This window comes from Sminthopsis crassicaudata, chromosome 1, assembly GCF_048593235.1.
Source record: "Sminthopsis crassicaudata isolate SCR6 chromosome 1, ASM4859323v1, whole genome shotgun sequence".
Taxonomy (NCBI): Eukaryota; Metazoa; Chordata; class Mammalia; order Dasyuromorphia; family Dasyuridae; genus Sminthopsis; species Sminthopsis crassicaudata.
Genome location: NC_133617.1, coordinates 436890663 through 436917486, shown reverse-complemented (window position 1 = coordinate 436917486; position 26824 = coordinate 436890663). Strand labels below are relative to the sequence as shown.

Genomic DNA, 26824 nt, shown 5'->3' with positions numbered 1-26824 from the left:
TGGGACCTGTAGTGATTATTTCTTAAAGCCATACAACAATACCGGAAGAATCAATTCATTCACTTCCAGTCAAGTCTGACTCTTCATGATTTCCTTGGCAAATTAGTATACTAGAGTAGTTTGTTATTTTTTTCTCTAGCTCATTTTACAGATGAGGAAATTGAGGCAAATAAGGTTAAGTCTAGTCTAGTAAAGTCTAAAGTTGGATTTGAACTCAGGCCTTCTGACTCTAGGCTCAGAGTTTTTTCTGGTTGGCCTGATATCAATGATAAAAGAGTAATAGAATAACACTATCTCTGTGATAGTTTTCTCCCTGAAATTCTTTTTACATTCATTTATTTGTAATTTATGGAATAAAAGAATCATAACACAGTATAATAAAAAAGATAATTGCACACAAAACTGCAAATCTATTTTATACAACTTGCTATTCATCTTAAAAATATAATAAAGTTATAATGCAAATTTCTTTTTTTTCCCTTCCCTTCCCTCTCTGCCCTAGAGATTGCTGTCACTAGATACAAATAGGTATACATCTATATGTAAAAATTATTCTATTTATACTTTGGTTTATCAGTTTTTTCTCTGAATGTAGATAGCATTTTTCTTCATATTTTTTTTAAAATTAATTGAAATATTTAGAATAGTCAAAACAACATTCACTTGAAGTTATTCTTAAACCAATATTATTGTTACTGTATATAATATTCTCTTGGTTCTGCTCACTTTGGTCTTCATTATTGTTTATGTCTTCCTATGTTTTTCTAAAATCATGTTGTTATATCTAAAATCATGTTGTTATATCTTTCAAAGAATCTTAGATTATTTTGATATATTCATGGTGATACCTTAAGATCCCCTTTTCTCCACCAATTGTGTAAAGATAATAAATATGATGGACTATGAAATAAAACTTTTGAAAGCCTGCCTGTTCCCTCCTTAAACTCTGATCCAGTTTGTGCCCTGAAAAGGTAAATAATTCTCATTAACATTTTATATATGAGTGATTGATGTTTTTTTAGGTACCTTTTCTGGGTACTAATAAGGTCTGGAATTTTTCCCCATCTTCTAGCCTGGAAATCCCCATTATGGAGTTCTATCCTGCAACTCTCCCTTGTGAGAACAAAGAAATGCCCACGAAATGACTGGGACTCATAGTTCAGAGTAAGCAGATTCAGCATCCAACTCCAGCAAGACCCACATTGTCTGTTGTCCATCCTGGCCTCCATTTTCTGTGTCTCAGAGTTGTATAAACGCCACAATTGCATGAAAATTTCCTGTTGCCAACTCCTAGTCAAAACCCGTGGTAGAAAAGCAGCTAGAGTAAGAGGGCCATTATATCTAAATTTCTCAACAAGTTTACTAAATGGATATCTTGCTGTGCTTTTCCCCCCAAAAAAACTAACTTTATCTAATATTACAAATACACAAAGGTGAGAAATGAAAGGTCAAATCTAGAGAACAATGAATAGTCCAGTTGGGCTCTATAGAAGAGGGGAATGATAAATGTAAGTATGAAAAGATAAAGTGGAGTCAGATTGTAGAGGACTTTAAATGCTAGAGGTTTACACTTCATCCCTGAGGCCATAGGAAGCCGTTAAATGACAAATTCTTCATCACAGGAATGGCCCCACTCAAACCTGTGCCTTAAAAAGATAATTCTGGGAGCTGTGTAGAAGATGGATGCATATAGAGAAGGAAGGTACCACAAGCTGGGAGACCAATAGGAAGCGATTTCAATAATCTAGGCATTGATAAATTGGATTAAATGAGGGGGAAAACCCACCAAAATTCTGTTTACTCATCACTGGCTGGTTTATATCATGGTTCCAGAAGGGGGACAGTTTCTTTGTTAAAGGGGAGCCTGGAATAGTGAGGAAATGGCTAATTGTTCACAAAGCTGCTCACCAGGGCCTTGGCCGACTGATCATCCCAGGTTGCCATCCCAGGAGCAGACAGCTTTCAATCTGGGAAGGCCAGAGGGGCTTCAGGCTGGAAAAAGGATTAAGCTATTACCCTGTCTGCGGATACTGCCCTGTTGTCATTCTGCATTTCACATGCTGAGTTAATCTTACTAAAACTCTCTGAAGATGGGAAGTTTATTTTATCTTCCTGTTACCAAGTGTAACTGTGCTATTTATTTTACGTGTGGTGAAAGAAAAGGCATTATTTGTATTACAGCCTCAGTCTTCAGTGAGGCACTTTCCCCACTCACAGGTTCATTAGATTATAAATTCAGAATTAGAAGGCGGCCTTTGAAGGCTGAATCCAAACTGAGAAATTGAGAAGTTACATGATTTGTCCAGAAGTCTCACTAGAGTGTCTGAGGCAACATCCCAACTTATCTTCCTTTCTCCATCCAGGTCCAACCATTCATATTTACTTCTTCTCTGCACCTCCATTTTATACTTAGGATGGGAAAGTAATTTATTGCTTTTAAATTTCTTGGCTTTTACTCACCATGAAGAGTATTACAAGAAGAAAAGATCAAGTACTCCATTTGTTGTCTCTGGATGTACAATGGGTGTCATCAGCTGTATAATGATCTCTCTAAGGAGAACTTAGTTTCCATCCTTTCAATTAGCTTCAAGTTTCTTTTGTCATCTCATTTTATTTTTTTGGCATATGATTGCAATTGATATAAAAATCTCTTAGTAGGGATCTCCCTCTACTAATTTAGAATTTAGTCTTAATGAGTTGCCTTAAGCTTTGAGATGCTAAGTAACTTGCTCAAAGCCAGCACTTGAACCCACTTTTTCTTCACTCTGAGATCAATATTCCATTCACTATGCCATTACACTTCTAATTTTGTTTGTTGTAAAAATATTGGCAGAATGGCATCATTGACAGAATGTTTGCTCTTCAAATTAGCAAGACTTGGATTCAGTAAATGATCCAGACACATACTAGCTCTATAACAACCTCCAGATAGGTCATTTAACTTTTTAGGACAATTTTTAATTGCAGTTGAGTCATCAGCCTACATAGGGCAACTAGATAGAGCATAGAGCTTAGAATCAGGAAGACTCATCTTCATGTATTCAAATCCAGCCTAAGACAGCAAGTCATTAACTCCGCCTCAGTTTTCTCATCTATAAATGATTGGAGAAGGAAATGGCAAACCAGTCTGCCAAGAAAACCCCAAAATGGGGTCATAAAGAATTGATGAGGTTTAGATTTGAGATACCCAAATGAAATTAGGGTTTCTAGTGGTCATGGAGTTAAATGAGGTTTAGAGGCAGGTTTGGAGTTCAGGGAGTCAACTGGAGCTCCTCTGCAATCCCTCAGAATTTGGCGCAAGGATAGGGAGTTAAAATAGGTCTGGTGGTGGTGCAAGGAGTTCTCTGTAAAGGAATTTACAGATCTGAAAACCTAGATTGATAAAAAGAGGTTTATTATGGGGATTGGAAGTAAAGTTAAAGTCAGGTTAAAGTCTAGTTAAGGAAATAGGTGGGGATAAAGAGAGGAGGGCACCGGAAACAGTATTCCAGTGGGTAGAGAGCCTTGGTGTGCCAAGCATAGGGCTGCCATGTTTGGAACCTCTGCAAAGAGAAGGTTTTAGTTTGGCACTTTTATAATAGAGGGCTTTGGCTACAAGCTGAAGGGGGCTCATGGGTGGAATCCTAGATTGGCTCCTTCCTGGGTTTCAGTTAGGGTTAGAATTCGAATTGAATTCAATGGGTTTCTGAGCCAACCCCACGCAGATAACAAAGATGTGCTTGGGGTGGAGTCCCCTCTCTGAGGCAGAGTCGAAGGAGGTTTTCTCTTTTAAGGATTTTCAGTTTTGGGGTTCCATCTTCAGAATCAGACATAATTGAATTGACTCAACAACAGTAGCCTACATGGATGATAAGTATTTCCATATCAATTATGTATATTGAGATAATCACAGGTCTTGACTCCTCATCTCCTCAGCAACTACAAAATGATATTGATGTGGTTCAGTTATGTAGTTTCAGTTTATTTGAATGCCCATTCTTAATGCAACAAGATGGAGTAATTATATAACAGTGCAGGACCTAAAGGGTTCAAATCCTGCCTTAATTACTCACTATGTGCCAGGCCCTCTGCTAAATCACTTCATCTCTCATCAATTTCTTCACCTGAAAATGGAGATTAGAATATTATTTCCCATGCTTACAATGCTGTTGGGAAGAAAATGAAGTCATGTTTAGAATGCTTTGAAAAACTTAAAACATTATAAAAATGCCATTATTATTATTTCTTATTAGTTCTCAGCTAAGAGCTACTTCCCCATTGCTAATAGTGGGAGGATTTGCTGAGCCCCTTTGCTGAAAAGGCGGTGTAGTTTTAAGGGATTGTATGACATTATCTCTGGGGCTCCATCTAGCTCTAATTCTGGAACTCAGAGAGCTTTGGTTGATTAACATCACTAGAATTCTCAGGTCTTTCTCATTTACTGCAGTTCTGACTATATCAGTGCTGTGAGCTCAAAGGAACTTTGAGCTTTCCCTCCCCAAGACAGTTAAAAAAGATGTATGAACAAAAGGAGACACAGACAGAATAGAGGCACATAGGAGAAGGCAAGAGCACTATTTAATGAACTCAAGTCTGTTTATTACCAGTGTGTAGTTAGAGCTCCTTTCCAGCTCAGCCAAGCCAATTGTAATTATTCCCCAGATTAGAGGGGAGAAGAGCTCCTAGTTAGTTCTACCTGGTCTTAGAATCTGCGTGAGTCTATAGGGAGTTGGCCTGACAGTATGTAATTACCAGTCCTTTAAGGATGAAAAACTGAGCTGACTAAATGTTGTTCACTTCCTGTTGTTAGGCAAAAGCATCTATTTATAATTAATATGACCAGGAATATTCTAATGTCATTTCTAAAATAACAATTACATATAGTTTAATATGATTATGTGGAGTGAATCTGAGGAGCAGAGGATGACCATGCTGTTATGAGTCTAGATGACTAGAAGGAGGATGGTACCCTCAACAGTGATAGGGAAATTTGGAGGATGAGAGGTTTTTTGGGGGAAAGAATAAGCTCTGTTTTGGACATGTTGAGTTTAAGATGTCTATGGGGAATTTAGGTAAAATTCTATTATTTCCTCTTCCCTGTTTTCCCACCCTACTCCAGCAATTCTCATTAGGGAATCTCAGAAAACTTTATCTTTCCAGGAGTATCTTTATTATCCACATTTTGGAAATACTAGGGTCAAAAGAAAAATATATGATCAATGATCACAAAACTATGATGGAAGACTTGAAAAAATATTGGATTAATTGTACCTTGAACTAGATGTCCTAGAGATATCTTAAACACAATCTAACCAAGTAAAAACTCATTATTTTCCTCATAAAACTCTTCTACTTCCAAATTTCTTTATTACTGGCAAGGGCACCGTCCTCTGCCTAGTCAGCCAGGATCATAGCTTCCGTGTCATGCTCCCCTCCTCATACTCACTCACTCCCACATAAACAATATGTTGCCAAATCTTGCAATTTCTACCTTCCCAACATTTCTCCTTTATGTTCTCTTCTCTCTGATGAACCAGCCACAAACTTGGTTCATTTCCTCCTCACATCTCACCTGGATTATTGGAATATTTTTCCAATAGGTCTCTGTACCTCATCTTTCTCTTTTCCAATCCATCTTTCATTCAGATGCCAATGTGATTTTTCAAAAGTACAGATCTGATAATTTTACTCTCTTGCTTAATGAACTTCCAGTGACTCACTTTGTTGTCACTAGAATAAATTATGGAGTCCTCTGGCATTAAAAAACTCTATGTCTTGGCTCCTCCCTAACTTTCCAGTTTTCTTACACTTTATACTCCCATTAGTTGTTCTTTTCATATCTTTCCAATGACTATCTTACATTCCTGGAATGTGCTGTCCCTCTCATCCACATTTTAGTTTCCCAGACTTCCTTCAAGACTCATCTCAAAGCCCATGGTCTTCCAAGAAATCATTCCCTGGCCTCTCCAGCTACTAATGCTTCCCCCTTCCAAATTAATTGCTAAATACCTACTTTATACATATCTTAAATGCATTTAGTTATTCACATATTGTCTTCCTCCTTTAGAATTCCTGATTCTTAAGGTCAAAGACTATTTTTCATTTCTTTTTATCCCTAGCACTTAGCACAGTGCTGGACACACATTAAGTACTTAATAAAGGCTTGCTGATTGATTCACTGACCTGTGATCCAGAATTCTACCTGCATAAGATCCTTTTGGATGGGATCTGTGATTTCTTTAGTATAAGGATAAGGGTATAAGATATAAGGATCTAGAAGTTTATTTGGTCAGTACAGAAGAAGAGCAATTTAGGCTCTGAGTAAACTGCTTGAGACACAGAGATTAAGATGAAGAAATGAAGAGGTCAGGTTTGCTATCTCACTCTATAATCTCAATGTAGGAAACCAATCATATATGCCTGTTAAGAGTTCCTACCCTTCACTATAAAATCATCTATCTGGCCAAATAGCGCTGGTGTAAAGGATGGGAGCTAGGCATTTTCATCTCTAAGAAGGATGACCAATGAGATTTCATTATATCCTTAGTATGCTGAGGAGATGCTCTGGAAGGCCCCTCAATCCCTTCCTTTCTTCTGTGGCTCAAAGATCTTAATGGCAACTAGTGCTGTGACTGGAATCAGGAAAACCTGAACTCAGATCCAGCCTCAGACACTTACTAGCTGTGTGACTCTGGGCAAGTCACTTCACTCTGTTTGCCTCAGTTTCCTCATCTGTAAAATGGGGGATAATTTTAGCATCTCTCTCATAGAGTTGTTAATAAGGATTAAATGAGAACATATGTGAAGTGCTTTGTGAAAATTAAAATGCAATATAAGTGTTAGCTATTATTATTAATTTTTTCTGTAATAAACTACCTTTGAAACTTTGAACAAGTCACTTGATGAGCTCTCTGGGGCTCAGTTCATCTTCTGCAAAATGAAGGGGTTGGACTACTGGCCTCTTAGGCCCATTCTGGCTCTAAAGCTATAAGATTTCTCCCCAGACAAATTAAGTCTTTAGAAAGATCAGAATCATTGTATTATTTTGAGTTAATGTGTAAGACTATCCAGGAAGGCCCAGAACTTGCAAAGAAAAATCCTAGGAATGTTTGGCAAATCCATTCTACTTTCTTTCCTCCTCCCACTTTTCTCTCTGGGCTTTTTTTCTTAGAAACATCATGTGAAGCTAGCCTCAGGTTTCTTAAGGTTCTCATTTGAAGAATAACTGTAAAAACAGGAACTGGCCAAGCATTAGCTAGCTATGGACTAAATGCCAGTAAAAGAGAGCCCCCCACAAAATATAAACCATTAACTAGATAGAGATGAGCCTTTAACTGTCCCTGCTGATCAAAGTATCCAAGTCTAAAGACAGGAAGAGAATAAAAGAGAATGCTCTTTATGAGATGTATTCCTCCCCCTTCTCACTCCTAGGACACACTCTGGAAGATTTCAAGGTTTGATAAGTCTATATAATAAGAAAGCAACAGGAAATTCCCCTTAGCCAGTGTTGTCATTTTGTCTTAGCTTTGATCTTCTAGGTGTTCCTTACCCCGTAGCTCCAGAGATGACAGATCTTAGGTTTATCACTTAAATAATTTCTCTCCTCAAACTTAACCTTACAAGAAAAAGCTTTCACAGTGGAGAGAAAGAGAGGGAGGGGAAGAGAAGTGAATAAGCCCTACTCTCAAAAAATTGGTTCAAAATAACACAATATGGGTATAAAAATCTGTCTTACCCCGCAGGAAAGTAGGAAGGGAAGGGAATACAAGTGAAAAGGAAGGGGGGAAGGGTGATAGAAGAGAGATCATAAAATATTTTTGAGGAGGGACAGGGTAAAAGGAGAGAGAGGAGAATAAATGGGGTGAGAGGAGGGAAATACAGTCAGCAATAGTAATTATGAAAAGAATTTTGAAGCAAGTTTCTCTGCTGAAGGACTCAAGTCTCAAATATATAGGGAACTAAGTCAAATTTATATTTAAAAAAAAAGTCATTCTTCAATTGATAAATGATCAAAAGATAAGAACTATGCCCAAAAGACTAAAATCATGCATATCCTTTGACCTAATAATTCTACTACTGCCATAAAAAATCTCAAAAGAGATTTTTAATGACCTATATGTACAAAAATATTGTTAGTAGCTCTTTTCTTAAGGCAAAGAATTGGAAATTGAGAGGATGTACATCAATTGGGGAATGATTGAATAAAATGTGTTATATAATTATAAAGGAATGTTATTGTTCTATAAGAAATGATGAACAGGATGCTTTCAGAAAAAACCTGGAAAGTCCTCCATGAGTTCAAGCAAAGTGAAATGTATTGTGTACAAAGTAATAGCAATATTGTGGGATGACAGCTCTTCTTAGCAATACAATGCTACTCTGAAGAACTTACTATGAAAAATGCTGATAGTATTTAAAAAAAAACTTATAGAAAGAATTAATAGTGTTTAAATACAGATTGAAGCATGCTTTTTTAAAAACTTTTTTTTTCTTGGGGGATTTTTTTTGCAGGGGGTGGGGGAGAGATCCATGTTTTCCTTTGCAATATGATTTTTATAGAAATGTTTTGCTTAGCTTCACATATGCCTTCTCAATTTGGAAGGAGAGGAAGTGAGAGAATCTGAAACTCAAAATTTAAAAAAAAATGTAAAAATTGTTTTACATGTAACTGGGGAAAATAAAAAATTATTAAAAAGAAAGACCAACTTTAAATAGGTTGCTTTCCTCATTCCATACCTCTTGGAATCCCTAGAGAAAAAAAATTCTCTTTTTTAAAAGATCTTTTTAAAAAAATTTAAATAGTATTTTTTCTAATTACATGTAAAAACTTTAATATCCATTTAAAAAATGACTTCTAAATTTTCTCCCTTCTCCCCTCCATGAGAAGGTAAGCAATTTGGTCATATATGTGCAATCATACAAACATATTTTCATATTAGTCATGTGAAAGAAAATACAAACCAACACATACATACACAAGTGAAAAAAATTAGTATGTTTCAATCTGCATTCAGATTCAATCAGTTTTCTCTGGAGGTGGTAACATTTTTCATCATCCTTTGAGACTCTTTTGGATTGTTGTATTGCTGAGAATAGCTAAGTCATTTATAGTTTATCATACAATGTTACTGTTATCATCTACAGTTCTGGTTCTGCTCATTTCACTTTGCATCAATTCATATAAATCTTTCTAGATTTTTCTGAAAACATTTCAAGAACAGAAATTCTTCACCTTTTTTTTTTTTTTTTTTTTTTTTTTTTGGCTGTCTGGTGAAGTCAAGGATTCCTTACCAGAATTTTGTTTTGAAATGCATAAAGAAAACCAGTTATTACCAAGTTATTAATATAAGTTCATGGACCCTAAGTTAAGAATGCTTGCCCTAGAGGGCCCTTTATGGTTCCCCTACTCAGATATTCTTGCTCTTCCACTTGTACTATGTTTTCTTTGCATAAGCTTTGTTTAATAGGACCATCTGAGTTTATGTATGTTCTGGTTCAAGGCCAAAGGCTTGATTCTCTAGGATGAGAGGGGTCATCCTAGGAACCATAGATGCCCTTTGATAAGTATTACTTATCACATACTCCTAATTCACCAGGGTCCCTCATCACTGAAGGCAGTGTCAAAGATGTTTAGTAAGATAGTTAGTAGCAGGTCCAATAAAATCTTAAGTTAGAATCATAGATTTAGAGCTGTAAGACATCTTAGAAGCCAACTGAGCACAACCTTCTCAAAGAGGTTAAGTGCCTTATCCAAAATCACAAAATAGGAGAGAGAGGCAGGAGTTGGGATTTGACCCAAGCCACATCTTTCTGATTCTAAATCCAGTACACACACACACAGACACACACACACACACACACACACACACACACTTACAAATAGTTGTAGTAATAAAATCTTGACCCCCCTTTTTAAGGATCTTTATCAGATAGATAGATGATAGATATATACACATTTATAAATAACTATAATAATAAGTCTATCTCTTTTTAGGATTATTTGTGAGATGTTAATTTGATTCTGAGTTAGCATTTCATATAGAACTAGACCCTGATTAGAGCAAATAATGAATACCCTGAAGTGGTCCCATTTGAACTATTTGAAATTATAATTATGTAAAATATGGTCATTGGTTCTAGCTTAACAAAAACATCCAGTTCAAATTCAAGTAATGCAACTCCTTCAAGGGGATTCACTATTTGCACTAATAGGGATCTGGTTTATGGGATCCCCAGGGGAGTAAAAAACATGAACATCTCTATGAAATCTTGATCCTTCACTTGATCCTTCATCCAAGATCATTCTCTTGGCACTTACCAAATAATTTGTATGTATTTGATAAGTGTTAATTGTTCTTTTTTTTAAATTCTCCCTAAAATAAGCTGGAGCATTTTCCCTTCTTAAATACACAATAATTTCATAGATAAAGTGTCCATCTGGGCCCAGGTATTCCTATAGCACCTGCCATCATAGGAAAGACCTTCCACAACTCCCTTGTTAATTAATCTTGCGTAAATCTTGTTATCTTGAGTAAAACAGTTCCATTCCCCTTCACCAATTAGTACATTAAAAGATCTCAAAGTATACATCTATAAGCAAAGGAAGTAAATAATACCTTGCTCCACTAGACACCCTTCTGGCACCCCCAAAATAGAGAAAGCTTCTCTAATGTGTATCAGAAATGGTAGTTTTTCTATATTAAAATTGGAAAGCTAGGAAGTTATATATGAAGCTATTACATCATCCCAATTTGGATGACGATTAGAAGCCTACAATATCCCACTGCCATCTCCAACTAGGTAGCTATGAAGAATATATTTTTTAATAAATCTCCTTTGGACATAAAAGTCTTGTGCATGAATTTCCTTTTCTACCTGCTAATGAAGATACTTGGGTAACACATAATCACTCATTTGGAGAGATGTTTGCCGCCAATTGAAGGAATTAAAATGATTAGAGAAAACTAATCAAGTCCCCTATTTTTCAGATTCTGCAAACTCAGTGCATCTGTGAATGGCCCTAAGTTAGTGACTGAGCAGGAACAATCTATCAGAAGACTTAAGAGGAAACAACTAACGCAATCCCTTTCTCCTCAGATTTCTAAACCATCCTATTCACACATACCCTGAATACACAGCCTTCAGAAATTCAGCAGTGAGCTCATTCCTTTAAAAAAAAAATCTAATGGGTCCTTTCTGAGCTCATCATCTCTCCTTTCACCTTTATTCTCTCCTTTCTTCATCAGATCCTTATAAATCAAATGCTATGACAAATTGTTTTTAAAGCTTCTTCAATTAAGCACTGGCTCTTCTTCTATTGTATGTATGTAATTGGATGACAGTGACCTAAGCTTGGGAAATCTGCCTTGGAGGGTTCTATTTAAAACCCAGAATGCCACCGAGGTGACAATGAAAATTGCAGAATGTGGCCAAGATGTGTCAAGTTACATAAATGTGTGTACACTTCAATTTGCCCTTGACTTGAAGATTTTTCTCCAGATTTCAGCTTGTTAAAGGAAAAAAGAAAAATGCAAATGAAGAACATGTACAAATGTAAAGGTTTCCTGGAGGTGGAGGGGGCTGAGTTTTTTAGTCAAGATCACATTGGTATGTCAACCCATCCCAGCATGTTCTCATAAGCATGACTCCAGCTGGCCAGGGTATAGGGAAAGGAGGGAGATTTCTAGGCATCCTCTTAGAGATATGGCTGGGGAGGCAGAGCCTGATTTCCCTTAGGTTTTAATGTTTTCATTTTTTTATAAGTAGTCCTTTATGTGGCATTTAACCATTTCCCTTTCTTTCTAATTTTCTTACTTATCTTCATTTTTTCTCTGATGCAGCCTTACCTTCCTAATTACCTTTCCTCACACATGATTCTCCATTTCCCCTCTTCCCCTTTGAATCAGCAGTCCCACATGCCTAGAATGTTCTCCCTCTTCACCTCTGTTGCTTCTTTAGAACCTCTGACTTCTTTTAATTGTCAATTCAAAAGCCACAATTCTGCAGATCATTCCCAGTAACCCTAGTTTCTTAGAGGTTTCCCCTCTCAGGTTACATTTCATCTACTTGACACACATTTTTAATGTAATTATATATGCTATCTCTCTCATTAGAATGCAAACTCCTTGAAGGCAAGAACTCTGCCCTGTTAGACCATAACCTAGAGAAGGGACTGATTTTTGCCTTTGTATTCCTAGGGCACATGGTAGGCACTTAATAAATATTTATTGACTTGACTTTTTGCTTCTCCAACCCTTCTTATAGTGCCTGACATGCAATAAGCACTTAATAAATGCTTGCTGATTAATTATTTGTATTTCTGATCTTCGACTTCCCATACTAGATGACGAAGCTGTTTAAGACTTTTGGAATAAATGATATTGAATTCAATATACACAGTCTACTCTGAGATTCTAGTTGATATAAACCCTAATCTCACATACAATTAGGACCTGATTCATGTAAGGATAGATGAGTGGTTTAAAACATCTCATGTTTCTATAACATTTAAGGTTACGAAGTGTTTTCCTCACAATAACCTTGAAGAAGGTAATGTAATTATTGTTATTTCCATTTTATAAATGAGGAAGATGATGCTTTCTGGGGTTAAGTGAGTTGTCCAGGATCATACAACTAAGAAATGGTTCAAGTCTCTTGTCCTCAAATTTAGGATGCTTTTCACTACCCTGGTCTGTCTCTCCTGCAAGGCCCAATTCTATGCTAAAGATTCCATGATTCCATGTTGATATGTGCAGACTTTGGGTCCTTGAGCTGCTGTGCTTGGAAAATGTTGGTCCCTTATCACTTCTAATCTTTTTGTAATCTGCTTCCTAACCCACTACCTTGCAAAGATGACTCTGTTGAAACAATACCTTCATCTCCAAAGTCCAGGACCTTTTCTCAGTCCTTATCCTACTTGGCTTTCAACTGTCCTTTTCTTCTAGAATCTCTTTGGATTTTCATAATGCTTCCATCAATAAGCACTTAAGTGTCAACTATGTTCTAGGCTCTGGAGATAGAAGTACAGAGAATGAAACAATCCCTATACAAGGAGTGAAGACAACAGGTATATGCTAATATAGATGTATATTTTTATATGTGCTTTATATTTATACTAAACCGGTATATGTGTATGTGTATGCATATCTAAGGACAGTTAGGTGGTATAGTGGCTAGATTGCTGGGCCTAGAGTCAGGAAATTTCATCTTCTCCCGAGTTCAAATCTGGACTTAGATTATTATTATTATTAGCTGTATGACTCTAAGTAAGTCACTTGACCTTGTTTGTTTTGGTTTTCCTTATCTGAAAAATGACCTGGAGAAGGAAATGGCAAACCACTCCAGTATCTTTGCCAAAAAAGCAAAAAACAAGCAAAACCAAAAACCCAAATGGGGACAGAAAGAGTCAGGCACAATCGAAATGAATGAATAACAACATATGCATATATATGTTAAGTACAAATACAAAAATAATCTACGCATGTTAGAATAAATAAAAAGCATATATTCAGGATAAATATAAGATATATCTAAAAATATAAAGTTTATATATGTGTGTATGTTCAGCATAAATATAAAGTAAATAAATATAAACACACACAAAGCAGTTAAATACAAAGTTCTCCTCCTATCTCTCTAATTATTTCTTCTCAACCTCCCTTGGTAGAGTGATTCCTGTCCATTAAGCATGAGTAGATTTTCTAAAGCTCCTGAGCCCCTCTAATTATCATTTCAATGCAGATAGTCCCCAGATCTATATATTTACTTCTCTCCTGAGTTTTTCAGTCCCATATTACCAGCTCCCTAGTAGATATCCTCAACTGGAAATTCATAAAATCATAGATAATCAGGGACTTTGGAGGTCTTATACTCTATTTTACAGATGGGAGGTGATATGACTGGTCATAAGCATCAAAGAAGGATTTGAATCCAGGTCTTCTACATCTAGTGCCAGTTCTCTTTCCATGGTACACCAGAGGCATTTCAAACTCAGCATATCCAAAAAAGAGGCTTAACATATTTTCTCAATTAGGGAAAATATCATTCCTCCAAACTTCCTCATTTCTTCTGAAGGCAACATCATTCTTCCAATTACCGAGGTTCACAGCTTTGAAGTTGCTCTCATCTCTTCCCTTGGTTTCACTGATGTGTTCCCCAGTCACACAGCTTTTAAGAGTAAATGGAATGATCTGAATCAAGGTATTTCTGATGTGAAGGAGTAGGGTAATGGAATAATTCTAATAATTAATAATAATTACATGTACTTAGTACCTTGAAGGTTGCAAAATACTTTACATGTTATCTCATTTGATCCTTCCAATAGCCCTGCAAGGTAGATGCTATTATTATACCTATTGTATAGACTGACTAAAGTGACCTGCTGAGGCATTGAAGACCACAAAGCTATTCACATCCTTCCCCACAACACACTGGCTTTGTGACCCTGAGCAATGTATTTACCCTATCAATGTTCTAGGGAAACCAAGATAAGAGGTTTATAGAAAGTGCCAACCTACATTGGTAGGAGTTTCTTCATCTGGGGTCTCCCTTTGCCAATAAAATCACAGAGCTTGCCATTATCCTGACAGCTAGATAGCACCATGGATAGAGCACCAAGGACTGGAGTCTGTAAGACCTGAGTTCAAATCCAGCCTTAGACACTTACTAGCTAGCTATGTGACCCTGGCAAGTCACTTAACTCTGTTTGCCTCAGTTTCCTCATCTATAAAATGAGCTAGAAAAGGAAATGCAAACTATTCCAGTGTCTCTGCCAAGAAAACCCCAAATGGGGCCACAAAGATATAACTGAAATGACTGAATGATAATTCCTATCCTATTTCTGATGTCAAAGTTAGTGCACAATCAACCGTGCCCTGCTAGTTCTATGACTCATCTCAATCCTCCAGCCCCACATTTCAAACCCCAGCCCACAGCTCTGGATCTTGACAGAAAAGTCTTAAGCCTTTTTTCTCACCTTTTGGCCAAACTTGGGGGTATGTGAATGTTAGCTAATGACTGACAGGATGTGTTTTTGCTTCTCTCCAGGGGAAGATAATGTATCTGAATTCACTTCCTTTACAGCAATCTCCCCAGTTCTTAATGAGCCTCTTTTTATCCTGATGCTTTCTTTATTGCAAGAGTTCTGGCTGATGCTGATTAAAACCCACTACTGCCCAAAGCAAACTCTAAGACACCGTCCTATATCCTCTTTTATTAAAATTTGGCAAAGGAGTGTGAAATGAAGATAAAGCAAATTTTCCCCTCATCCTTTCATGGATGCAGATATTTAATTATCTGAAACCAAGATAAACAGCAGGATGTGTAGTGTCCATGTGACACAAAGAAGCAAAGGCAGGCATCCAGGAGCAGGCAAATGGAGTTATTAAAAGCTAATGATGTGATTCAGCATTGGAATTAAGGGCAAGGAAATGAGTCTGAAGTTATTGACTTTATCAGGAAAGTTCTCCCCTGTAGTCGGGTAGCACTGGAGAGAGAGAGGACAAAGCAACAAAAACAGCATATAGAGTCAAGAAGAAAAAAAGCTCCAAATTCTGGAATTCTCTAGCCAATATTCCCTACAACAGAGGAATATTCAGATTGCTAAGAGGTTTATTAGCTTGTTGAGAGGAGTCAGATGAGTTTATAAGATGGCCAAGCTGTAAGAGTAGAATCTTTGGGAAGCTGCCTCTCAAATGACTTGATATTTAACAGTCACTTACTAAATGGATTGGATTGAATTGTCAAGTGGAAATCTATATCATTTGTTCATAAGGAAGGCATTCTTAGGGATGAAGGCCTGCAGTCAGGAAGACCTGAATTCAAATCCAGTTCCAGACATTGGGAAAATCATTTAATTTCTATCTCCCTTAGGAAACTGAGGGATCCAAAATGGGGATAATAATAGCACCAAATAGAGCTATTTTGAGGATTGAATGAAATAATATTTGTAAAGTGCTTTGCAAACTTTAACACATATAAATACTTGTTATTATTATTATTAAACATGTGAAACTCAGATCTGGAATCATTCATGCTCATGATTCAGTTCAGCAAACTTTAAGTGCCCAATGTGTGCCAGGCAGTGGGGATACAAAAACAATCAAGAAATAATCCTTGTCCTCAAAGAGCTTACTACCCAATTGAAAGGACACATGTATACAGTGAAGTGAGTGCAACAGAATGCAAAGGTATTTCAGAAAAAATGCATTCCAACTAGGAGCCAGGACAAGCTTAAAACAAGAAAAAAGCAAAAGGAATCCAAGGTCATACCTTTCCTCCTACCCAGGATAAAGACTTCACATTTTCCCAGTTATGGCATTGATGAGTATGTAAGAACTGCTTAATCCTCATCTTCTGCTTTCCTCCAAGGAGACTGAAGATGAACAATTTGTACCCTCCCAAACTCTTTGCCTTCTTTCCAACCTGCACAAAGACCTGCTGTTGACTCTTTCTCCTATCTTCTGTGTCTATCCCCTCTCCCCACGGGAAGAAAAGAAATGCTATCTTTTTATTGGAAGGGGAAGTATGAATGACTCCCTGGGGTGAATTCTCCCAGCCTCTGGCTGGTCTCAACATTGGAAGACTAGGGGCTTCTATAATAAAGTAAATAGTTAACTTGAAATGTGCTCTTGAAGGAAGCTAAGGGATTCTATGAGGTGGACAGTAAATTATGAATGCATCCACCCATGAGGTGGGGGGAGAATAAGGGAGAAAGAATGTTTTGTGCTGGGTTAAGCTTGATTAGATCAGTTTTGTATGTGAGGTAAATGAGTATGAATTAGAACTGTAGAAGCAGGTGGGAACCAGGTTCTGGAAGGGCTTTCAATGCCAGGCTGAGAATTTTATATTTTATCCTAAAGATAATAGAGAACCATTAAGGATTAAGGTAATGTCAGATTTATGTTTTAAGAAAACATATGTAACTAGATGGGCACCCACACACATTTGCTGTAGGAATATTTATTTATAAACAGGTACTCACTATTTGCTGAGGTAAGAACTTGGTCTATAGAGACTGCTTCAGGTTTGGTCTTGCCTGGTTAGGAGCCTTATCAGTGTAACCTAAGGGAACTTGTCCAACAGGGACACAATATAGAAAGGCCCCCAGACTCAAGGCCCAGCCTGGTATGTCCTCAGTTAAACTGAGACCTGTTTCCAGGCCAAGGTCTCCCATCGTATCCAGGGTCATCCCCAGTTGTGCTGATCTATATCTGGGCACTGGATCCAGATGGTTCTGGAGGGGAAAGTAGGGCAGTGACCTTGCACAGCCCTCTCTCACTCTAATCCAAGTAACTTGCACATCATAGAGTCCTCTTTGAGAACAAACAACAAACAACAACAACATAAGGTACTGGGCAAAGTAATACACACAACATTAGAAACAATCCCTGTCAGTGATACTTTGGCTTCAGGTAACCCAATTTATCCAAGTTTGCCCTAAAATCCAGGTAAGAAAGGCAAAGACAATATCTATATTCCCCTAGCTTCTGGTTGGTATCAACATTGGAACACTAGGGATTTCTATAATAAAGAGGTAAATGGTAAAAAAAAAAAAAAAAAAAAAAAAAAAAAAAAAAAAAGAAGGATAAGGTAACTGAATTATGTTCTTGAAGGAAGTTAGAAATTCTATGAAGAATGGCTTTGATTCCCTCCCAAGCTTTTTCATCAGCTTTGTTAATAGATGATGGAGGAACAACATGGGGAAAAAGACCAAAGCCAGCAAAGAGGAAGAGTAGGCTGGGGAGGGAAGATCTCCAGAAGAATAATTCTAAGGATAAGTAGGGAGCAGGAGGCACATGAGACCCTCTGAGTCTCTGGGTTAATTCTTACAAGGAGAAATTCTTGGAGCCAGAAACATACTCAACTATGAAGCATTCATCTGACTCAATAAAGTCTCCATGGGCTGACAGGTATTAATCTGATTAGTTAGCAGCAGGTATGATAAAAAACCAATCTCATTCTAGTTATTAACCACGGGACTAATTGGGCATGAGCTGTCAGCATTTCCATTACTGCTTCAAGGCATTGCAATTTTGTCTATGTGGGTATTCCTCCCACTGACCCTCTAAGTTTTCCTAGATCATCTTCATGAAATGTTGCTTCCTTCTTCATTGCTCCACCATATTCAACCCCCAGTGGCTAGCCTTCTGGTGATAATGACTCCCTCCACATTTAACATAGTACCTGGCACATCAGAGGCTCTGAATACATGTTTCTTGAATTGACAGGCACATGATCCATCCCTTGGCATAGACTTGAAGCCCCTTTAGGTAGAACCTCGCAGGCTTCATGAATCCAAAGTCACTGAATGCTATGATATGGTATCAGAGGAAGATTTTGGGGGAGGTTGAGTACATATAGATAGACAAGTAGATAGAGACAGGTAAAATGAAAGAAAGACAAAGAAAAGTAGACAAATAGAAAAGCAGGCAATATACAGAAACACAGGGCAGCAGGGAAGCAAGCAAGAGAGAGAGACAAATGGAAAGACAGGTAGACAGGTAGAAAATACAGACACAGAAAGGGAAGTCAATAGATAAATATACATATACCTATATAGCCAGATGGTGTATATGTATACTTAATCCAGAGGGACTCATCTGGCTTTTTTCTGACCTATCAGAGAAAGTTTAAAAAAAAAATTATGCAAATCTCCCTTGCTTGTAGGCATGAAGGTTCTCCCTTTAGTCCTTTGGAGTACAATTAAATTCATATCTCTTCCCTTCCTATGAAAATAAAATGGAGTGGTTGTGGGTTTGTTTTTGTTTTGTTTTGTTTGTGGTTTTTTAGCCTACAAGGCTGTCCAACTTATTCTAGGATAAAGTGATCCCTAAGGAGAGAGCAGTACTGTGTATAACCCAGACTGACTTGCCAGCTTGCTGTTCACCCTGCCAGGTCCCAAATGAAAAATGGCAATTTCCCTGGAAAGCCCATCCATCATTTCTAGGTACTGCTGAGCCTACAATCTGCCCAATCAGGCCCTCTTCATTTTCAAAGAAATTCAAGCCACTAAAGTATCTCATAAATATATGCTTCCCCCCATTACCAGTCTTTCCATTTCTCTTTGTATCATTTTACCATTTCTGATTGGCTGGGTCTCCTGTACAGTTTTTTCTGGTACTTACATAAACCTGAGTTCTGATTCCCTTCTGACTAAGACTTCCCGAAGACGTTGAATTTTTGCCATCTCCAACTCAATCTCCTCCGGCATCATGGTTGTCTCAGCCATGGAAATGATGTCAAGTTGATCTGTGCAGACAGAAGAAACAAGTCATGTAAGCCAGGTTATGCCAGGTTATATAGCATTTTGAAAACTCCTAAACCACCATAGAAATGTGACCTCTGGAGAAGGCTAGCTGAATCTCTGACAGCTACAAAATGTTCAGTATTTAGTGTCTGGTACTTAGTGGGTACTTAATAAATGTTTATTGATTGATTAATTTATAGTTCCTGGGAAAGTGGTAGACATTTGTCAGGATGCATGTAAATTGGAAATGGTCTGTCAGTCAACAAGCATGTATTAAACATTTGTTATGTACTAGACACTAGGCTAAGCTCTGGAAATAAAAATATAAGTTCAAAAAAAGATGGTTCCTGTCTTCAAAAAATTTATAATTCTTATGGGGGAAACAATACATAAAAGGAAGCTGAAAAGGAGGAAAGAAAAGAGAGAACATGATGGAGAAATTCGGAGGCATGCCACCCAATGGGAAATGAAGAGATAGCTAACCTGAGAACCCTTCTTTTTTCTGTGAAATGGGAGCCCTTCTTAAATGGAGGTTCTGGAAAAAGCCAATCAGTCAGAAGGAAGGGCTTCAGGGGCTTAAGTGTATTTCTGAAGTGTGAATTCCAAGGCTGAAGAGTTCTTTCAGGATGAAGAAGTTTCCATTGGCATGAAGGACATGATCAGCTGGATAGGATGTGAAGGGGTGAAATAATTTTTTGAAAGACTGGAAACCATTACAAAATAAGACTACATGTCAGAACTGTATTTGCACTTCAGCCACTGTGCAGAGAATAAGTGGGGGGATAGAGAAGAAGAGAGTCAGAAAGACAAAGAGAGGGACAGAGACAGAGACACAAAGAGACAAAGACAAATAGAGATAGAAGAAAAATAAGAAAGAGAAAAAGTGAGAGAAAAAGAAGAAAGAGAAGGAAGAAAGGAGACAGAGACAGAGAAGAAAGAGAACAGAGAGAGAAACAAAGCAGAAAAATGGAGAAAGAAGAAAGAGAAGGGAGAAAGGAGACAGAGACAAAAGAGAGAGCAGAGAGAAACAGAGAATAAAGAGAGAAAAAGAAATGAGAATGAAAAAGAGAGAAGAAAAGAGAGAGAGAGAGAGAGAGAGAGAAAGAGAGAGAGAGAGAGAGAGAGAGAGAGAGAGAGAGAGAGAGAGAGAGAGAGAGAGAGAGAGAGAGAGAGAGAGAGAGAGATAAGTGGGGAGAGAGAAAGAGAAAGAAAGAGACTGATTTGAGGCACAGAGACTAGTCAGAAGGCTATTGTAATAATCCAGGCAAGAGATATGCTTAAATCAGAGTACTAGGTATATTACTCAAGAAGTAAATGGGTGGGAGCCATATCTTGAAGGTAAGGTTGGAAATATGTTGTTTGAAACTCTTGAAATTATTTCCTTGACTCTTCAATAATGAAGTGATTCTAGACAATTCCAATAAACTTGGTTTAGAAAGTGCCAGAGAGAGATCTATGAAAACTAAATGTAGGTCAAAACTTAGTATCTGTACCTTTTTGTTGTAGTAGTTGTTGTTTGATCATTTTTTATGTTTTTCCTCTTTTTATAAGATTTTTCTGGTACAGCATGAGTAATATGGAAATATTTTTAGAAGAATTGCACATGTTTACCCTATAACAGGAGGGAGGGAGGGAGAAAGGGAGAGAAATTTGGAACTTAAGGTTTTTCAGAAGTGAATGTTGAAAACTATCTTTGCATGTATTTTGAAAAATAAAGTGCCATAAAAAATTTTAAAGCATTTTTTTATTTAAAAAATTGCAAATAGTAGGTTCCTAAGCGAGGCCACATGAGTCTATTTAACCCTAATGAAACTAGACTACATAGCAATAGCTGGAGTTGGAGCTCAGGATACCAGAAAAAGAAAGCATTTTTACAGGAGTAGGGCAGAAAAGAATGGGAAAGAAAGAGACATTCAGTGGTCAACAGATTTTTTTTTGTCTTTTATTTACATTGCAAGGGATATGCACAGAAAGAGATATATTAGAATACAAACTCAATTAGATTTTATTATGGGGATTTTTTTATACAGAAAAGCAACAAAATCAAAAGGAATGACTTCATTTTTCTGCTTCACTATACCAATAAAAAATATGTGGGGGTGCAAGAATATATAGGAGTACAGAAAAATTCAATTAAAAAACATCTGCTTGGATGATTTTAGAGAGGCCTGGAGAGACTTACATGAACTGATGCTGAGTGAAATGAGAAATAAGCAGAAGTAGGAGATCATTATGCACTTCAACAACAATACTATATGATGATCAAATCTGATGGAAGTGGCTCTCTTCAATAATGAGATTATCCAAATCAGCTCCAATTATTAAGTAATGAAGAGAACTAGCTACACCCAGCGAAAGAACTATGGGAAATGAGAGTGGACTACAACATAGCATTTCTACTCTATCTGTTATTGTTTGCTTGCATTTTTATTTTTCTTCTCAGGTTATTTTTATATTCTTTCTAAATCCAATTTTTCTTGTGCAGCAAGATAACTGTATAAATATGTATACATATATTGCATTTAATATATACTTTAACATATTTAACATGTATTGGACTACCTGCCATCTAGGAGAGGAAGTGGGGGAATAAGGGGAAAAGTTGGACAGCAGGTTTCGCAAGGGTCAATGATGAAAAATTACCCATTCATATGTTTTGTAAATAAAAAGCTATAATAAAAAAGAAACATCTGCTTTAAAAAGATATGTGATATATAGTACAGACAAAGTAGTATTTGGTGACATACAGTACATACAGTACGAGCAATTAACTACAGTTAAACATCTGTTCAAATAGGATATAGGGTAGGAAGTTTTTCACAGATATTATACATTTTACTTCCTTAGTAAATTACAGAAGCTCTGTAATTTCTTAAAATCAAGATGTATTTACTTAAATCCAAAGTTAGTTAAACTTCATTTCACATCCTGTCACCTACCATGTGGCACCCTTTCTCTCAGGGATTTTATGCCTTTTGCCACAAGCCCCCATGGCAGCATATTCCTCCAGCTGTTCCTTCCCCTTCCCTCAAAGTGCTCCATGAACTTCATCCCAAATGACCTAACCTACTTCTGGGGCTTCCCTATTAAAACTCCCTTTTCCACTCAATACATTAAATCTTAGCTAGTCGTTGGAACAAAGCAGTCTCCCAGAATTAATTCAAACTAAGAAGTGAATGCTTTATAACCTTTTAACTTTCTCAAAGATATTCCTATTTTTAAAAGGACATGCTCATGAACCCAGAAGACTCTTTAGATAGATAAGTGGTGAGCAAAAGTGAAGAAAAAATTTTCTAACAGAATTGAGGAAGATACTCTTGTACAATCCAATCAATTCATTCTGAAAAACTTGAGTCAGCTCCCCAAAGTCAGTTTGCTTTTCACAGGCTCTTTCCTTCCTCCATTTTCCATGTTCTCCAACAATCCCTGGGTTTTTTTCCACTACAATTTCCAAGGCACTAACAGAAAGAACTCTGATAGGAAGTAAAGAGAATGTATGGGAAAAGGAATGGGAGTTGGGAAAGTTTGGGAGGACACAGAGGCATCAGTAGCCCTTTGTTTTTGATAACTATCTCTGTACCCACAACTGTACTAGATATCAGTATCACACTTGGGAAACATTTTCAAGTCTCAAGTAATTTACAAACTATCTAATAAGAGAATTGGAGAGATAAGATCCAAGAAACAATAAGGAAAGAAGACAGGACTGTTTATATTAGCATTATATGCTGATAAAATCAAATACTAAATTTTGAGGTGTGAGACAATTAGAGACTAGTACAGTATGTAAGAAAGTGCAAACTGGATTTTACAGACATTAAGTGAAAAAAAGAATTCAGTGAAGGAAGAGATGAATCATCAGAATCATCAAAGAAGTATTTATGAAAGTGAGTTGTGCTTTGAAAAGTAAACAGATAGGAAAGATGGCAAGAACTACAGATAGTAGAAATGGTATAATTAAAGATAAAGAGAGGGAGGCAAGCATATAATGTCATATAGCAAGGGGACCAACCTGGGTAAGTATAGAATTCATATTGGCTATTATGGGGGGAAAATTTTGCTTAAGTAAATTTGGGGCAAGAGTATAAAGGATTTTGAAAGTTACACAGAAGAGTTTAAGTCTTAATACTATAAACATAAAGTAGCCAGAGTTGAAAGTCGGTTCATGAGCAGAGGAATGATTTGAAGTTCCCTGTTATGATCAAAGGCCATACCATCCTCTCAATCACTCAAACCTGCCACTTTGGTTTAATCCCAAATGCCATAAAACCACTTACTCTATGGATCCAATCTTGTTTCTACTTTCATAACTTCTCTAGTCTACATTCTCTGTTCTCCATTCACATATTTTCTATAACCCTAGTACTTAGAACCCCATTTGGAATTTTCTTGTGGAAGGTCCTAGAGTGATTTGTCATTTCCTTTTTCAGCTCATTTTGCCTATGAGGAAACTGAGACAGTTTGCCCAGGGTTAGAGAGCTAGTAAGTGTCTGCGGATGGATCTGAACGCAGGAAGATGAATGTACCTGACTGCAGGTCCAGTGCTCTATCCACTGTATCCCCTAGCTGTCCTGTCTGGCACAATGCTTAATAAATACTTATTCACTGACTAATGATAAATATTTGTTAAAAGAATGAATGAATAAAGGCAGAAGAAGGCAAATTGAGAAGAGATTGGAAAGTCTAGAGAGAAAGGGAATAAATATGGGAATGAAGGGATAGAGAAAAGAGCATATTGGAGGGGTTGGCTTTGGAGAACAAGTGCATAATTCTTCATTTGAAACTGAACGTGTTGAAGTGAAGAAAAGTATAGATGAAAGAGCTCATACTGTATGGACTCAACTTTTTCAGTAAAATAGGAGCCAAGCTTTTTAGTATATTCATTTGTAAAATGAGAGTTTTGTGCTACATGCTAAGGTTCCATTCATAAATCTTCTTCAAATTCTATTTCTTGAATTCCTGGAGTTCCACATGATGTGAATAAGGGTTCTGTGGTAAAACATGCTGCTATTGTCCTTTCCTTTTAAAATATTGAATATGAAATTATATCTTTAGCAAAAAATTACTTGCAAAATCTAGCAATATAAAATATTTATTTTATGCTTCAGTCTATTTAATTATTTATTACTCATAAAGTTTCTGTTTATTATAGTTTCTTTCAATTTATAATAGATGATAGTTTTATTATTTTTTAAAATCTAGTTTCATTTTTATTACCTTATGAGTGGTTGCTTTTTTAAAAAAGCAGAAGGAACAATATTAATAGCATTTTTATATTTTAAGTTTAAGTTACATCACCAAAGACAAAGTAGTGGGTTGAATAGGCAGGAATTTAAAAGAATAACAAATAGAATATCTTGGGACTGCACTGTTACTCATGAAATATGGGGGGGAAATCCAGATTTCAGAACAATGGGTGGATCTTTGGTGAAGGAATGTATCCATTACTCAGTAAGAATTTATGTTCCTGCTAAATGCCAGTCAATGTGTTGAGCACTGAATGAATTAACATATTTATCCAGTGGGGATATTATTATTGTTGTTTTTTAGTTGTTTTCATCTGTGTCTTACTCATTATGACTCCATTTAGAGTTTTTAAGAGTTTTCTTAGCAATGATATTAATTTGCCATTTTCTTCTCTGGGTCATTTTGCAATTAAGAAAACCCAGACAAACTGGGTTAAGTGACTTGCCCAGGATTACACAGCTCCTGAAGTTAAATTTGAACTCATGAAGATGAGCATCCTGACCCCAGATCCCCTAACTACTGTACCACCTAGTTGCCTCCATTCAATAGGGATATAAGAATGTTACAGTCTACTAGAGAACATAGACAAGAAATAAGTTCAAATACAGCCTAACATTACTTGTTACCTTGTTCTCGAGCAAGTTAAGGACCTCAATGGTCCTGAGTCTCCCCATCTATAAAATGAGGGAAGTTGGACTAGATGCTCTATGAGGCTACTTTCCCTATGATGCTGAGACGTAGACTGAGATCCCTGCTCAGCAGGTGAGTCATCCCAACTCCTGCTCCCCCCACCACAGGGTTATCAAACCCAGCTGAATATTAGAGCAGCTTAACTGCATTGCAGAGCATCACAGCCCTTTCTGGGGATGGTAAGAAAACAATACAACAGATGATGGGTTCACATAGGAAAAGCCAAGTAGGAATAACAGTACAACAACTGCTCTGCAAAAATCTTTTTTAAAATGTAGACATCAAACTCTTACTAATAATGAGAAGGTACAAAGGGAGCAATCTTTACACATTCGTGCTTTTCTTAGGTGAAATGATATCGCTTAATGTTGATTTCATGATCAAACCTGCTTATCAGTTAAAATAAACAAAAATGACTGTTGATAAAAGACAAAAGAGATAAAAATGCAAAATATATAAAAAACCCACCATGAAGGGAGAAACATGAAAGAAAAATCATTACAAAGCTTATAATGCAGGAAGCATAGACCCTTTATGACCACATTTGTTTTTTGTTTGTTTGTTTTTTGGCAAAGATACCAGAATGGTTTCCCTCTCCAGCTCACTTTACAAATAAGGAACTGAGGTAAATAGGGTTAAATGACTTGTCCAGAGTCACCCAGATGGTGTCTGAGGCCAGATTGAACTTATGAACATGTTTTCTGATTCTAAACCTAGTGCTGTATCCATTGCTGTTATTGTTGTTTGTCCTTCATTCTTGAAGAGGACTATGACATCAGGGAGGTGATGCTATGACTTGCAAGTGAATTGGATTAGAAGAGGAAGGGCTGTGCAAGGCCCCTGCCTCACTTTACCCACTATAGCCATCTAGGTCCAATAGCCAGATATAGATCAGGAGGCAGAGGATGGCCCTGAATGCTGTGAGAGACCTTGGCCTTTCCCACACCCATTCAGTGATTTAGGTTAGATAGCAATTAAGGCAAAGAATCTCCTCTTTCACCTAGTCAAACAAACAAACAAACAAACAAAAAATAATCTAAATAAATACATAAATCTGCGAGGGAAAAACCCTCAGGTTTTTGGCCAAAGCAGAAATGACTGCTATTTACATTCAATCTGAGTCAATAGGGACTAAAACAATGACCACGTTCACATCCATCCATCCATCCATCCACCTATCCATTTATTCATCTTCCCTCCTTCCCTCCCTCCTTCCCTCTTTCTTCTTCCCTCCCTCTTCTTCCTTCCTTCTTTCTCTTCCTTCGTTCTCTTCCTTCTTCCCTTCCCTCCCTTCCTCCCTTTCTTCCTTCTTTTCTCTCTCTGTATACATAGGGTATTACACCCTTATCTACCTACAGATGCTCTTAAAAGTTTTTTTTTCTTCTTTTGGATCTCTGAACCCTCCCAAGATAGCTTGGAGTTTACTAGCTAGATTTCTTTATTAAACCAAAACCAATCTGATTCTCATTGACTGGCCCACAATATGTCCCAAGTCTTAGCTTTGTATTCAATGCACTATCTAACTGACAGAATAACTAGTTTAGGGTCATGCATAAGGATAATACAATAATTATATTTTTGTTGGTTTTAACAAACATGCCACATTAAAATTTATGTACCTAAGTGTTATCTTTCAAAGTAATGATAACAGTGTCTTTAAAA

At 37.0% G+C, this 26824-nt stretch overlaps 1 protein-coding gene across 1 annotated transcript in view; it reads right to left on the bottom strand.

The window, feature by feature from the left end:
• Nucleotides 1-26824, bottom strand: part of BMERB1 (bMERB domain containing 1) — a 138210-nt gene that overhangs the window by 42338 nt on the left and 69048 nt on the right. The window contains exon 2 of the mRNA XM_074280610.1: nucleotides 19104-19227. Within this exon, the coding sequence (XP_074136711.1) occupies nucleotides 19104-19227 (124 nt within the window). The remainder of the gene's footprint in view (nucleotides 1-19103; nucleotides 19228-26824) is intronic.